General features: G+C 37.5%; 1 protein-coding gene across 3 annotated transcripts in view; it reads right to left on the bottom strand.

The window, feature by feature from the left end:
* Positions 1-165: 165 nt before the first annotated feature.
* MTM1 (myotubularin 1) overlaps positions 166-16,964 on the bottom strand; it is a 36,367-nt gene continuing 19,568 nt past the window's right edge. For 2 of the 3 annotated variants that reach the window (XM_072335702.1, XM_072335703.1), the window contains exons 7-15: positions 15,658-15,741; positions 14,397-14,546; positions 13,101-13,289; positions 8,892-9,077; positions 7,728-7,934; positions 5,648-5,740; positions 4,742-4,855; positions 4,211-4,387; positions 166-2,200 (exon numbers count right to left, since the gene is read on the bottom strand). In XM_072335702.1, the coding sequence (XP_072191803.1) occupies positions 2,033-2,200; positions 4,211-4,387; positions 4,742-4,855; positions 5,648-5,740; positions 7,728-7,934; positions 8,892-9,077; positions 13,101-13,289; positions 14,397-14,546; positions 15,658-15,741 (1,368 nt within the window). In that variant the 3' untranslated portion in view covers positions 166-2,032. The remainder of the gene's footprint in view (positions 2,201-4,210; positions 4,388-4,741; positions 4,856-5,647; positions 5,741-7,727; positions 7,935-8,891; positions 9,078-13,100; positions 13,290-14,396; positions 14,547-15,657; positions 15,742-16,964) is intronic. The other variant, XM_072335704.1, reaches the window with a different exon arrangement.

Raw genomic sequence — 16,964 nt, 5'->3', positions numbered from 1 at the left:
ATAAGTAATGAACTAAGCGCATCAAGATCTTCCCATGATCTTACACTACCCCACACACAACAGGTCATCATGTAGTGTTTGCACGGTAGAATTATACTTTCTGAACTTCCCCGCACCGCTCAGAGATGTCACCGATGTATTCAACTCAAATACAGAAACATTAAATATTCTAATAAAATTAGCTTTATATATACGTATCTATATACACATATAAGCTACAAGTAAAAGGCAAATATACCAGAGTATGCATAGTTCTCAAAAGTCTATCTCAGCCGAGTATCTTCCTTCATCTGAAATAAACGCATCTTGTTTACCTCAACGAGCCAAGCTTTGGGATCGCGGCATTTCTTGTTGTTTTGGAAACCACAGTGAAAAATACTGAAGGGAGAATGAAATTTAAAGGACAAAAAAAAATAAGCCGTGTGCATTTTAGAACACACGTGCGGTATGTTCTGAGCTTCCCTGAACAAAAAGTAGTGCAACTCCGTGTCTGTACTGAAGCAAATGGAGAGGCATTAATTCCTTTGAAAGAAAAAACGCTGCTCCTAAAAATAGTCCTCTAAATTTTGACCGACTTTGTGGAATTATAGCTTTAAACTTAGTTTTCATATGCAAAATATTTACACGTTATATAAACTCGCGGAATTTCTAATAAAACTATATCATGTATACTTACACGAACCTTAATTTATATATAACACTATTATATCCTGCTGATCCAAACTCACTGCATGTACAATAATTTACAGTGACAGAAGCCTCGAGCATCAGAACTTTTCATTTAAAATAACAGTATCAGAGTCCTCTACAGATGCCTGAATAGCATTAAACCTGTGGGAAGAAGCAAAATCCTAATGAAATATCGAGTAGCAAGGTCTGTCTGTCATAAAGAAATGCTTGCAGCTATTACAAAATACCTGAAAAGAGCAAGTTAAAGGTTTACAAAACACCTCTGAAATAAAGACCTCAAACTAGAACTCAGTGGAGGGTTCAGTGCAAGTGCACGCACTCTATGCAGATCTCCTATACTGAAGTCCCTTAAATATTTAAGAATAAATTCATTAAACAAAAGTTAAATATACACTGAACAGTAGACTATAAATTTACACGTTTTCAACAGTATTCAGAACTGATAAGAGTTTCTTTTTTTGCCTACTTTGGTATAAAAGCTCCTCTAAACAGGCACCTTTATAAGACGTACTCGAGCTTTAATATAATGGCTGTTGCTGGATATTTAGGCAGCGTCCCTGTGGATCTGCTTTTAACTCTATAAACCTTATTTAGCAATGTTTTGTTCTGTATTAATCCATAAAGTCAATACAGCCAACAGTGATCATTTGTAATATACTGCAAAACAGGACCTCTCAGAATCCAGTGCAACTGTCATCTCTTAAAAAAATACAATAAAAAACCATCTTTTCTTTTGATACCTGCTGGGCTACCTGCACTGTTTAATTAAAAGTAGATCCTTCCATCTTTTCATTTATTTTGGAGCAAGAAAACGTGGAACTCTTGGATAACCAGAACATTTTAACTTCGTAACTTCCCTCTGAAATCTCACCACCTGATTTATTTTTGCCTCACAAAGTCCACAGCCGTATTCCTAACAGGAATAGACACGTGGTTACTTTTACACGATGTGAATATTCCTCTTTATGTCAATGGGTTTTATTCACAACATCCAAGACTGCTGATGAATCCCCTTACAGGAAGGACAGACCTATGTAATAAATTAAAGCATTCTTATGAAAACAATAAATCAATTTCATTTCAAACTGTACCAGACTTTCCAAAATAACTCTGAAGTACTCCGTAACTAGAAGTCGATTATTCGTGTTCCCAGTTTACAGGTTCCGAAAGGCACATAATGGAAGAGTTGGTTTTGTTCTGAAGTCCTCCTCGAATGAAGACAGTCTAAAATACTTTGTGTTAGGACAATCTAACGTAAGGCATTAAAATACTCTTCTTTATACTCTAGACCTATGTTAAGCACCACTTGCGATTACGATATAGAAAGAAGCCAACATTTTCTTCAAAAATGGGTTTGTACTTGGGACATCATTTGTGAGGGAGACGTTGATGAAGCTGATGAGTTGGATATCTTAGAGTTATTTGTGATCTGTAGTTCTTCAAGTCTCCTCATATAATCATCTCGCAATGCAAGGAGCTCCATGTAACGCTGCTCCACTGGATTTGGCTGCTAGAAAGAGATCTGTATTAGTCCTTTATCGCTCTAGTCCACATAAATCCATACAAGCAAATGTTTTGTCTTCCCTGAAAAAGAAATGGTTACCCAAGCTGAAGATCTTTGGCTCTGCTGATCAGATGAAGATGAAACCTTCAGTTTAAGTATCTGCCCTTACTGTTAAAGTTCACTTCAGTGCTTAAATAGTAACTTTGCAACTGTATGTAAATGAAAAAAAAAAATAAATGCACAACTTTGTTAACTCTCAGAGCAGACCAGACTACTCGCAGCCAGACTACCTCAACCACACTTATTTTAAGCTTAGCTTACTTTACACGGATGCCCAAAGCAGATACAGAGCCTGAGCTGACTTAGTTCTATCTACCAGTCAAGAAGTTGCTACCCTTCCTCAATTAACCCCTCAGAGTTAACAACAACAAAGTTGCAGAAGCATATTTAAATACACTACCAGTTCAGAATCACCTGAATCACTGAGTCTCAGACACAACATTCCCTAGGCGCCCCAGATAAAGGAGGTGATAAATACTGAAGCAAATGTGTAAGTAGGATCAATAACCGAGTCTAGTTACTAGGAGGATGAGAGACACGGGGTTAATGATGCAGCTTGTGACAGAGTAGACTCTTCAAGTCTGATGCCCCCAGCATGCTTCTGTGTCACAGCACCAACAGGGTCATCCCACAAAAACTGGCTCATGCTACACATTCACTACTCAGATACTTAACATGAAGCATAAGTTTCATGCGCAAGAGAACAACTGCTTGTGTTTTGCACTTAAATATGGTGAAAATGAGGGACCACGAGCAAAAGCACAGAATACTGTATCACATAGGTCTGCATTTTTAGTAGGAAACTACTTCCAAAAGCCTTTCCTGAATAATAGCAGAGAATTTCAAAGTTGATTTACAGCTAATTTTGTACGGCCCATAAGCCTTCACATTCTAAATTTAATCTTTGGATTCACTTTTGTCAAAATGCCTTCGTCCTTCACAGCAAGCAACAGAAGCTTCAAATGAGAACCTGAAATTAAAACTGGTGACAAACTCATAACAAAACATAGCATACTGTCTGGCTCTCTTACAGCCTCTGGAGTGCTGGAAACAATATAGATCAACTGCAGAAGAGGACCTGCATTGCTTGAAAACTTCTGATTCATTCCAGAATCTGAATTGTGAACACTGCTTCTGTCAAAGAAATTGCTCCTCTGTCTTCTACTCAAAACTATGCAGCTCATCGAGCAAGACAAGTAAGTCTCTGTACACTATCTTTATATGCCACATTGCCTACATTTTTAGCAAGATTATAACAAAAAATTGAGCATTCACATATCAAGAACAAACGTTCAAATAATTTGATAATTATTAAATAATTAAAAATTCACTTGTAAAATTCTCCATAATAGCTTGTCTCCAGTGTTTACATAGTGTAAACAACGGGTCAAAGCTTTAGCAAAAAACAAAACAAAACTTATCGTAAGTCATCAGTGCAGACAGCAGTTTTAGAAGACTAAGTGAAAAGGTCATCTTGCTCTGTAAAAGACTTCGTATGCTCTGCCAGAAGAGGGAGAAAGAACAGGCAAACGCAATGAAGCATACTTGTGATGCCAACCCTTCTACTCCCCAGGGTTCAGTAAGCACTAAGTCTTGTCATTCACCCTCCAGCAACATCCAATACCATTAAGAATGTACTCCCAAGGAAAGGGGACACAAAAGGAATTGGAAGATGACTCGATACTAAGCAGTGAAACCAGCTCAATGTTCTGAGATGAGTTGGGTGATAAAAACAACAACAAAAAAACCCACCACTTAAAACAGCATTTTCATCTTTTTTCCTCCTCCCATCCTTACAAACAGCATGTTAGAAAATATATATATATACATATATATATATACACATATATATATATAGATAGATAGATATATTAGATTACGGATGCTATTCTACATAGCAGTTTTAACACAAAAATTACTTCCAAAGCCTTCAAATGTTTTAGTCAATTGACTTACTTGCTGTCGGATTCTTGGGTTCCACCTGATGTAGTAATTGACCCAGAGCTCAAGGTGACGCATGCTGGCTACTGGATAGAGAGCTCTATTTAGCTCTTTACTATAAAAAGGATTGGTGTATTTAGATTTGTCGCTGTTTATCAAAGACCACAGTGATAATGTTTTTTCAGTCACTTTCTGAAAAGAAATTGAAATAAGAACTGTAAACATTTGCACAGAATCAGGAAAACCAAAGAAGCCACAGTTACAGCCTAAAAATAACATTTAGGATTTACTTAAAAGCACAGTAAGTTAAGAATATTTCTAATACAATCAAACAGGTTTGTTTGTTTGTTTGTTTTACAAGTATTACAGTGACAGCATAGCCTTTAAGCTACCAAAACCAAGGCATTTACCATGTAATCTATTCTGCAATAAGGCCAGTTCAGGAACACTAACATATGAGGAATATAATAGAATAGAGTCAGCACTTTTTGTCATCATCTACAGACAACACAGCAATACAATGAAACAATCAGTGGCATGACTTACCTCTTTTTCTCTAACAGACTCGCTGTTGTACAAGAAAGTCCCAAACCGGCAGCTGTACAAGTGATCCAGGATTGTAATCAACAACTGTTCGTTGAATTCAAAGGCTGTAGGAAACTAATAACAGAAAAAGCCAATTTGTTCTTTAGTTGCAAAAGCAGAGAGTGTTATGAGACTAAGGAAGGCATTTAGAAGCCCGAAAACATTTAAGAAAAATTTAAGACAACACTTTCATTACTACATGGCAGAATAAACATCCAGAAGTCATGAAGCATTCAACTTCCTTAAACTAGCCATTAAGAACTATGCACTCGAAACGTTCTAATTGCCTTTAGTTTCTAAAAAGAATACATTTCTGAATTGTTACACTTATATTTATGTGTACTAGAGAGAAAGACATTCATACTGCACACTTTATAGTGCAACATCAAACAAGAAACGGGTTTAGCTCCTAATTCCTGGCCCTGAACAGACAAAACTGACTGCTTTGTTTCATTACTTAGTGAAGAGATGTTTAAATCACAACAATCAACACCTGCCAAGCTCCCTTTCCAAGCTCTGATGAAACAACACTGCCCAGGTATTTGCAGGAACAGCTTCACAAAAAGCGATGAAATGAAACAAGCAGGCCCTAGGCTAAGCCAGTTGGTCACAATCTCCAGTACACACTCCCTGCCTGCAAGAACAGTGCCTGATATCAAGCAGCATAAACACAGCTTGTATACAACTTGTAGAAATAGGAAAGAGAAATGGCCTGCCTTAAAAGCAAATATACAATTTCTGACTGGAGTGTTGGGGCAGAGCTACGCTGTCTTTCTGAAATACCGTTTTGCTCGATTGTTTAAAGATCTAAGTTTTGAATTCAGTAACCCCTAAAAGCCTTACCACCTGAAGAATGACATAACATACCTGTTTAGACATCTGCCAGACACAATCAATAAACTGCAGGAAGATGGGCGATCTGTCTGCGTCTGCATGGTTTTTATCACCGTGCCCTATTCTCTGAAACGAAGCAATGGGGCCTCTTGTTAACCAAAACAATACATTTTATGGCCGATAGACACTGTTTCTTATTTTACAATAGAACATAACCACTTCTGTAATAGAGCGCCCTGTTTTCACCATTAGTTATTGTATCACGGAGGAGAGATGCAGGGAACTACTGCAAAGTTATTCCAAAGATGTCCTGTTATTAAAAAACAAAGCACTAGTTAATGGAAAAACAGAATTATTCATCCTTAAAGCATTCATTACATCTCAAATAAGATATTTTGAACTACATTTACACACTATCAAAATCCAAGCCATATATTTTGTCTTCTTTTGTAATTATGGCCTCTAGAGAACCTGTATCATAGGAACTATCTACACTATCTTCTCTGCCCATCTCCACGCTTGAATCTGATGACATAACCTTAGATGGACAGGGAACAGAACAGAGCTCAAAGAAATGTTCATATTCTTGACAGAAAACTAATGCACATTTTATAAATTTGGAAGAGCCACCTTATTCTGAGAAAGCATCCAATGTAGCAATCCAAGGCATTCTCCTCACAGATGAAAAATAATAAGTTCAGTAAAAGCTATCCCCTTTCTTTTCACATTTAAGAGTTGAAAACAGATGGAGATTCAAGGAAAACAGATTTTGTAACTCTTCTACTTGAACATACTTGCCTGGAGGATACCAAGGAAGAGCATGTATGCTGAACTACGGTGTTGTCAATCTGCCTGTAAGATAGCAGGCAGAACGTGTCCTAAGGGCACGAAAAGTGATGAAACCATTACATCTCCCTGTAATATCTAGTGATGTACAAGGTAACTTGAAATAATAGAACTGAATGGCAGGAAATGGAGGGAAATGAGGGATTGCATAAGAGTTAGGAGTTAAAACTCACAAACAGACCCCCCTTGACCTCCAGTTTTCACAGTTTACATTAAGTGGTATCTATTAGCAGTCTTACATGTGTTCAGTAAGGAAAGTCCACTTCAGCTAGCAGTTTTAGGATCTTGCTAAGGATTGGTATGGGCCTGAGTATCTTCTTGTTTGTAATTTATTCCCTATTTCTTGTAATAGAATTCTTTATCAGAACAATGACATTCCACTTAGCAAGCTATGTTGCAAGCTGGATACTGCAGTATATTCACCAGCCATTTTGCTTCCCCAGATCCCTCATACAGATCTCCTGCTAACGTGATTAGCAGCCAAATTTAAGAGAAGTTCCACTAAGAGACTGAAAAGTTTCCTAACACACCAGTGCCCCAGGCTTTGCATTACACACAGGCTGAATACATACAGTTACAATCACCCCTTATCTCCTAAGTACCTAGAAAAAGACAGAACAGAACTAGAGTTGACATTACCAGTGACAGCCTTTTTATATCTATTATAACAATTTCTAGAACATTCAAGATGAAGTATTGAAAACATCACCCAATGCGTTGCTCAGACTTGTCCATCTGCCTCCCGTGACACTTACAGTAGTCCATATGTGGGGGATGCAGGGTTAGGGGAAAGAAAAAATCCTCAAATTCCAACCCAATTTTATTATTTTCTGAAAAGGCTGAGAGGCCACCATAGAATCATAATATCTCCAGCTGGAAGGGACCCACGAGGATCATCGAGTCTGACTCCTGGCCTAACCCAAAATTCAAACCCTATGTCTGAGAGCGTCATCCATACGTTGCTGAACTCCAGAAGGCTTTGACCGCTGCCCTGGGGAACCCACTCCATTTTTCTGCATTCTTGTTTTCTTTGCTCAATCGACATAGCAACACGAATAATTCTGCATTTTTCAAAGGCTGCACAGGACATGAATGATTAAAATCAGACACGGCCCAAACAAAAAAGCTCTGTTCCTTTCTACCTAGATACGTTTTAAGTCACAAATGAGAAGAATTAACCAATGTTGCCACAATGAGTAGTTTAACATCAGAAACATTATATAAGGGTAATGTAGCACAGCCCTTGTGATTATCTTCCAGTTCTTACCGATGCAAATTTGTGTCCAAAGCTTATCCACTCTTTTTGCACTAGAACTTCAAAGCCTTCGATTGTTCTGTAGTAGCTGTCGAGCATCAACATGGCCAGTGATGTTAGCTGTGCTGTTCGGTCCCAGCCATCACTGCAGTGAACCAGCACAGAGCTCCTTCCTGAGGATACCTTGTCTGCCACTTGAATAGCTCCTGTCAAGACAAGCTAACAAAGAGGAACAGACACCAAACAAAGGAGATCAGTGTTATCATTCTAAGAAAATAAATTGATTTCTTTTTATCTAGAGAGTATCTACATTGATACTGTTTCCATTAAAAGACCTACAGAGCACGGTGTAATTAACTGGAAAAGAATCTTCTAGGAGATAAAGTAAATTTATTGTATAAAAATAGAGGAACAGATTGGTTCCCTAATGCCTTAGTAAGATCTAATTTATCTCACAAGAAATTCTTAAAAAATGGGACAGAAAACAGTAACCTTGATAAAGTGAAGAACATAAGCTTCTTTTTAAAAGAGAGAGAGGATTTACCATTGGAATTATTCTCCATAAACTTTGTATTTCATTTGGCTCTTTCCTTTGAACTAAACTACTCAAGTATCACAGTTAGAAAAAGGCACTTCTAACCTTCTAATAGGCTTATTTTCCAAATATTAACTTAAAGTGAAAACGTTAAGTAGGGTTCATTACATAATACACTAATAATTCTGCACAGCTGTACCTGATGCAAAAAAAGTTCTAAGTTCAACTAGTAAATACATACTTTATTTAGCTTTTTAGCTAAAAACTTCCAAATAAATTTGGTTTGTTTTATCCTTTATTGCTAACAAAATAGATCAGTTCTCACATATAAAGACAATTATACTGACAATGCATTCTTTTAATTATTAAAGACTAATATCTGACACGAGGCTGATAAATGTTAATCTTCTCTCACTATTGGTAAGTTATTAGACCTCATAACATGCTTCAAAACGAAGTGGCCTTCTGCATTTTTTGGTGTCAATATGATCCAAAATTCAACAGGAAGCCAAAATTCAGTAATGCTGGTATTTGTAGTTCAAATAGTCTCGATACAAAACACACATTATTTCAAAACTTAATAAAAGCAAGACAGATACAGCGTGTTTAGACAAACATTTCGAATAGACAGCTCAAATCACCTTTATATGTTCTAACCAATGGGTTGATTCCAGACTTGACAACCAGTGTGACTCTTCCACGTTAGGATAAACAATGTCTTTCAATTTCTTCAAAGATTCCCGCATGACATGAATATTGTGAATGTCCAAGAAGAAAAGCTCTGCATTGGGATATGCATCTTCACTTTCATATCCGCCACCGGTTGCCTATAAACAAGAAATGTAAAATTAACTTCAGTCATACATACACTGGTATAGCTGCATTTTAACAGAAGAGCAATGGAGGGACACTTCATGTTGCCTAACTAGAAAATGAAATATAATTTCACTTAGTTGTTTGCTTGCTTAAAACAACAGGCTCAGTTGAAAGCTCTGGAAGAGCAAATGCTGCAGAAAACATAATACGTCCATTCTTCCAAAAGGACAAAATGTGTGAGTATATAATAGATGATCAGAAAGACATTCAAACTACTGTCAGTCCATTCAAAACCTCAGGGAGTAACCCTAAATGGGGAAATGAATTAATTTAAGACTAAAAAGTTGTTCATACCATTGGGCCTGGAAGCCTTTGAATAAGATTGAACTTGCCAGGTTAAGTACAGTGGGCTGGCATTGAGTCAGGACTCAGAATAAAAGACGTTTGTACCTTCCTTATTACTTTTAAGACTCATCGTGGTAAACAGGTTTTCCTTGACAAACATTACATTGCCAATGTTGTTTGGGTTTTTTTTATCATTTCTGTTTACTTTTCCCATAAGGGATTAAGCAAACTTAAGATTCTGAGTACAAAAGAAATCAACTTTCTTCTCCAGCAAATTATAAACGTTAAATTAAAACATAGAGTACATCGCGCAAAGCAGCAGTTACTTGTAACATTCTAGATCAGCAGGGAATAAAATTGCTGATATCTTTGATTCTATGCTAACTAGACAGAAATTCAATCAAAAGGATTTTTCTACTTCTGTACACCAGTAATTTAAACAAGAGCAAATCTTACCTTTTCCATTGCAAATTTGCTATATTTATATATACACACACATATATAATCTTTATTGTGCTTATATTGTCTAGTTATTTAATACTGAAATTTGAACTGATACCGAAATACATAAAAACAGAAAGGTGTTTTGCCAAGTAGAATTACATTTTAGAGTTCACTTGAGATTAAGTATAAACTAAAATTAAGAATTAAGAATATTAGCATCAGCCTCTTAGAAGTAAAGAAGTAAAAATATTGAAGTTCACTTTAAAGTAACATTTTTTAATTACTGAAGGCTAAATGTTAGATCACTAAGAAACTGAAGAGTCACTTAATCAAAAGAAGTCTATTATTCTGCTGCTCTCTCAAAGCATTTCTTCATCACCATAGCAGAGGATGCACATGGTGACAAAGGAAGGACAAAACCACACTTATTTTAGGACAATGCTACAGATGAGATCTTCTGAAGATAGCTGCAAAATCAAAGTGCTTCCTATAGACAGGAAAGACATGCCATGCCATTAATTGTGGTAAATAATTACTGTGTTTATAAGCCATTACTGCCACCAATTACACATCAGACAACAACCTAAAGTACAGCACAGCCTTTCCCCATTAGTACCACCTACATTTCTGCTTGGTCACATCATATCCCCCTTCTATGCTCTCTACCTCCTTTCTCAGATGTGTGGATATTCTCAGAGCTACCAGGATCTCTACTAAAGGAAGCAATAACTATTTGTCTCTTTCCTTTGAGCATCCTGAAGCACAAGTATAGAATGGTTGTAATTTTAGCATTAGGACTACAGCAACTCCTCCTTACTGTTTGATTCTGACCAGTGAATGTGCTGAGAACACAAATGCATAAATACTGCACACCAAGATTTTGCTGATATTAATATTCACAGCTACTGAAGGACTTTGTTTTCCAGTTCTGATCAACACTGTCTTACACTCTGTGTCACTGTCTCTCAGATCCAGAAACGTGCCCTACAAATGTTAGAGCTAATACCTAATGTTTCATACTCAGCTATATCAGGAGTTTTAATTAAAATACATGGGTGAAATACACAGAGCACTTAAAAAAAGCTGAAAACTATGCACAAATCTTCAGTAAGAAGCATAAAGAAGCTTGGCCGTAATACACATTTGAAGCAACCAGAGTAAGTGTTTAAGTTTCTCTAAGAACTGGGCAAAAGAAAAAAGTTAACTACAAGAACTGACTTTCCTTCCACAAGGCTTACATGGCAAACAGCGTTATGTGGCTCTAATCAGAAAGGCGACACTTTGTTCAACAGAAAAATAAACTCACTGTGCAGAATATAGTGCAATTTTTAGAGTAATACACAAGCAATTGACGTACCCTCAAAACATAATCTTATCAATTTAAAACCTGGCTAAACACCCCCTAGGACAGAATATATCATATAATTTTTCAGAAGCAAAACAGGCCTTATTAGTTACTAAAGGAACCGTATCCTCAATTACAGAGAGGAGGGCTGTAAAGGTATATACTTGTGTTTAAGTAATACAGAGCGAAATCTAAAATTATTGGCCTTCTGTAATTGTGGCAACTTAACATTTGTTGCATACAGCCCTCCTAGAAGTGAACAAGTTCTTTTCCTAATATTCTGAGTACAAAATCTGAATATTCATTCCACTTCTTCAATATTGATTTTGTGCCCCCCCAAAACAATCAAACAAACAAAAAAACACTATTCAGAAGCTGGAATTCCTTCTCTCCCAAATAAGCCAACTCTGTTTCATTGAAATCTCAAACCCTCTTGAGCTCACCTGTCTCACACTGTTTGCTGCACAGAATCACATTTCACTAGTAAGTACCAGAGCTTGTTCTCTACACTTGCACCTGAAGTTCACTGGGTAAGACTACTGTAGAGTCATAGGACAGCTTGAGTTGGAAGGCACATCAAACATCATTCAGTTCCAATCTCCTGCAGACAGAGTTGCCAACCACTAAACCAGGCACCAGCCTGGCCTTGGGCACTTCCAGGGATGGGCACCCATACGTCTGGAAGCAGTGCCAGGGCCCCATCACCCTCTGCACTAAGAATTTCTTCCTAGTATCTAACTTCCTTTCTTTAACTTAAAACCATTCCCCCATGTCCTAACACTGGCAGACTGTGTAAAGAGTCACTTTCTTCTGTTTATAAGCTGACCAAGTACTTGCAATGAGGTCTCCCTGGAGCCCTCTCTTCTCCAGAACAAACAAGCCTGCCCTCACAAAATAGGTGCACCTGCCCTCTGAGCATTTTCGTGGCCCTCTGGACCCACTCCAAAAGGTCAACATCATTGCTCAGCTGAGGCCCCAAGCCTGGACACAGTGCACCAGATGCTCTCAGAAGGACAGAAGAGAGGGGCTATTGCCTTCCATGCCCTGCTGCTGCCTCCCTGCTGAGGCAGACTAGGGTACCAGTGGCCTTCTGGAGGCTATCACAGTAGCTGAGAGGGAAGCAGGTACACTGACATATATAGAAAGAAAATTAAATTTGTGCCTTTCACCTCCACAGCGTGATTAGAGTTTCTATATAAGCAAGGAGCACAATTATGCCTGCAGTGCTTTATGGCTAATATAAAACTGACACTCTGTGACCAGCATTATCTGATCATGCCTGAACAATCCAGACCTCACCAGGGTGGAGTGGGAGAGCTGGAGGCAAAAATAAGCTACAGGGACACCTTTCATTCTGATCCCATTTGGGCTTTGATTACAGATTTGAACAGACAATCATTTTGTCAGATGGAAATACTTTTTGTAACTGCACTTATTATCAACAGGTACCTGCGAAAGAATGCAAGTATTCAAGATGATGCTCATCCTGTTTAGAGCATAAACCAAGTGTTCATGATCATTTTCCCTTTATTCGTTGCATGCCTGGATAAGTCTGAAGTGGTTTGTGTAGTGGTTAAGAACCAAACAAAAAGATGCCTACCAACAAACTTCGCTTTATATACAGCTTTTTCAGGATAGAATTTACTCAGATGATACATGGCTATGCTTGACTAATAACACAGGGTAGAGCGTCTTGAAATCCATATATGGTCTTAAAATCCTACTCATGACCCACTTCAGGCACTCGTTCTTTCACGGTCTTAAGCCTTGTTAGTTTGATTATGTAAATTTATCTACAGTAAGATTTTCACTGTTTTGAAAAACCTCTTCAGAGAAAACTCGAAACAAAGTCCCCACTGCATCCTCCTTCACAAGTAAGGCTACTAAGCAATCCAATTACCTTGTTTGCAACTGCATTGACATTGGGTCTTGCATCATAGATGGTCAGCTTTGAGATTTGTCCATTAGCCTCTCTGATTATATCAAGGTATCTTTCATCATCTTTATTTCGCTTCCCACTCATTCCAACCAGGGGTTGACTGCAGCGCATAATAACAGCTTGATTCTCTGGATGAATCCATGACAGAACCTAGTCACATCCCAAGAAACATATTAGAAGAAATACATTTCACTACAAGCTGTAACTTAAAAATCACATTCCTTAGATATAGGTAATATAAAAGTTAACTAGTTGCATTTTGTTTCTTCAAAATTGAGTTCCCAAACATCTCTAATTCCCCCAAGTTTTACAAAATTTAATCAACTCTTTTAGTTCCTTCTTTGACATATTTAACTCTCCCTGAAGTTATACGTGCTTGTAAAATCTAATGCATTTTTTTCTAACGTGTTTCAGCTTTCACAATTAATTCTGAAACCTTTCGGCAGTAGTTTGAATGTTTCCCATTGTCCTTGAGGTGTATTTCATTCCTCGGTCCCCTTTACAAAGGAGGAATTCCGAGGCACAGTGCCTGCTGCCTTCACTGCCTTGTTGCCCCAGCAAATACAATCCAATAAATATTTACTATTTCTGGTACTAAGAACTTAACATCTCTTGCATGATTGTCAAATTGAAACGTTAGATAAAAGAGATTGTACTATAAAAAATGTAGAAAATATTTTCTACAGTTCCGCAAAGAGCTGCTATAAAGAATTCTCATATCTCAAAGTATTTTAGTTACAGAAACATACCCAAATAGGTTTAGCTCACATTCTACAGTCCAATTTAAAATTAGACAGGACTAAGAAGCCCAAGAACTTCCTATAGAGACTATGCATGAGGTTTTGTTTTAGGGCTGACCATAAGAACTTTAAATGCCACGCACTGTTTACCCATGAGAAGGATAACATTTGCTATCACGTCTCATGCACATCCAACAATGAACTAGTACAGATGACTATCCTAGGCTCGTACTTCATTAAGAAAAGGGAATCTGCATCACTGGCAGTTGTTACTAGACAAATCAAGTTAAAACCAGTGAAGCTGGAATGCATGATTGTCATGGGGGATAACAGAAATGAGTCTTGGCCACCACACTAACTTCAAGTAGTAAGAAAAACATCAGCCAATCAAAACTACTTTACCATAATCATTTCCAAAACAAATGCTTTCTGCGTCATGTTTAGCAAAATGCCGTTTGGCTGCATGCTTAAAACTAGCTATGCTGAAAGACAGTTTCATCATGCAATTAATACTCACCGGGATTCTATTTCGGGACCTAAATGCAGCAACTTTCTTAAGGTCATCATCTGTTGCATTATATGGCACTACAAGGAGCGACGGATATGTGTCACACAGCCCATAATGTTCATTAATAAATGTTACTCGCCACCGTTCATTAGGAAGTCCCTAAAAGGGAACAAAATTTTTCAACATGTATTCGACTGTACAACTAATGAATCAGCTCGCTAACTTCATGACGGTATTACAGCCACATGGTGGCAACAAGCTCCCGGCGTAACCCAATTATAGCACTGCTTCAAAACAGTAGATGGGACTGGGAAAAGACAATTACTTCCTCTTCTCCCTCAAAGCACAGGCTTTCTGTTTTGCCTGCTGACAAGAAATTGTGGCCCTGAAAAAAGGGAGGGAAGAAGTCTCAGTCTTTCTTCCTTGTAGTCTGATACTACCTTCAATTAAAGTAAATAAATAAATAAAAATCAGTAGGAAGGCTGCCCTGAATCTAAGAAACAACATTTAGTCAGTCTGCTCAGTAAGGTATTTCACAAACAGCAGTCAGGAAATTAAGAAAGACTGATCAGCTCTCCTCATATGCACACATAATGGGGTTTGTGCAGGCATTTGCATCTTAACTTTTTTGATGTTTTCAGCCTCTACCTTGAACCAAATAGATCACGTGAAAGCCTGGATACACCTTATCGCATTAAAAAAAATGCAGAGAGAAAAGAAAGGACATTCTTACTGCAGTATTTAAAGCAAAAATAAATAAATATCAATTGTCCAATATTAAGACTACTACACAAGTTAAACAAAATTAAATGTCATCCTGTTTCGCTAATGTTTTTCCACAGCTGTTCTAAGAGCAAGGCAGAATACTGACAGACATCAATAACTTATTTAAGCAATGCTGTTTCTGTAAAGATTTTTTGAAATTAATATTATTATATTTCTGGAAGAGGAAGATAAAAATCAGATTTATACTCGGGACACTTTAGCTGCATACTTGTCACTTTCAATCCTCCTCCTCCCCCCAGTCTACTTAACAGAGGCACATTGTAAGCGATATTAATAACGTCTTTCAAAGAGCAAACCCTAACCTTCCTACGAGATTCTACTTTCCATTTTAATCCTAACTCTTCCAGTATTTTCTTTCTCACATTTCTGCTTTCTCCAGTTCTCAGCTCCCTCTGCTCCAAAAGAGGAATCTACAGAAAAATAATTCTTCTGTGCAAGGTTTCAGATCAGAAAGGACCAGGCTAATGAGACTTCAGTAACTCACCTGTCTCCTGTATTCAGACATTGGATTGTACACCATCCATCCATTTTCTGAGAACTTTTCTTCATTTGCAAAGGCAAAAAAAAGCTGTAGGATGTAAAAGAAGCTTATTAACCGAAGTGACTGAAGCTGACAAATACAAAGGCTCATCATCATCAGTTACACCCTAATGCCCACCATGAAATGGGACCAACTTCTTTACCAACCTCACTCTATCCCACTTAAATTTAATACAAAAATATCACAAAGCAAAAAGAAATAATGCAAACAAATAAATAAAATAACAAAAATGCAATAGCACTTAAAAGCAGAAATGACAGAAATTGCTAAAAAAATTACAAAGTGGATGGATTTTTTTAGTTTGTGAAATATTTTAAAATAGCTTACATTAGTTTCTTTCTCACATTTCATATCCTCAGTAAATAAAACGCTGTCTTCTCATCAAGATTTCTCCAACAGGTACAGATGCAATTACTGCTTAAAGTATTAGATACTAAATTGAAAGCATCAAGAATTTTACAACCCATCTCCAATTGATTCTTACTACCTGATATCTGGTTTGCTTTTATACTTCATGAAGATGAAAAAGATGCCAGTGAAACTGAAACCAAGCATGCTGCTGGTGGGTTCCACTACCTACTTTCACTTTTCTCCTGCTTTTGCCACTCTCCAGTCTCATTTATAAAACACAGCGCCATTACTCAGGATTCTAACAACTTCCTCATACCTTGTAGCTCATTTTCCCTTCTCCCCCCAAGCAGGCTGCACTACCTAGTTAATCCTTCTTTGCTTGGTTTGTTTTTACAGCTCATCAGGAAAACCAAAGCAGTGTTTATTTTAGGAATCTCTCTCACTGAAAAAAAATGAATTATTTTCATAGCTTATGAATTCTTTGGATGCCAACTGGAGCATGAAACTAAGTTGTTGCAAAACACAGCAGAAAAGCATTTGCTGTCCCGAGCTAACAGAGAAACACACAAAGCATTTAAGAGCCCCTCGTCATTTGCAACAGCACAGCTGAAAGTCTCCTGGCTATGCAAAGACATTAACAGAAGGAACTGAATGCTGAGCAGAACATCCCAGAACTCTATCATTTGCACAGGAGCAGACTGGAACAGATAAAAGCCTAGGAAATATAGCAAAAAGAAGCAGAAAGACCCACATGGTTTTAAGGTGCCACGATCATATCTTCATACAATGCTTCACAAATGTACCACAGGTGCACATGGAGGTTTCTTGAGATTTTATGAAAGCAGCAGTAATGGCTTACAGCAATTCTCATTAGCCTAGTAAGTTTAAACAGTACATAG

The sequence above is a fragment of the Excalfactoria chinensis genome, chromosome 4 (genome assembly GCF_039878825.1).
Source record: "Excalfactoria chinensis isolate bCotChi1 chromosome 4, bCotChi1.hap2, whole genome shotgun sequence".
NCBI classification, from domain to species: Eukaryota; Metazoa; Chordata; class Aves; order Galliformes; family Phasianidae; genus Excalfactoria; species Excalfactoria chinensis.
The sequence above is the reverse complement of the archived record's forward strand: the minus strand, read 5'-3'. Positions and strand labels throughout refer to the sequence as shown.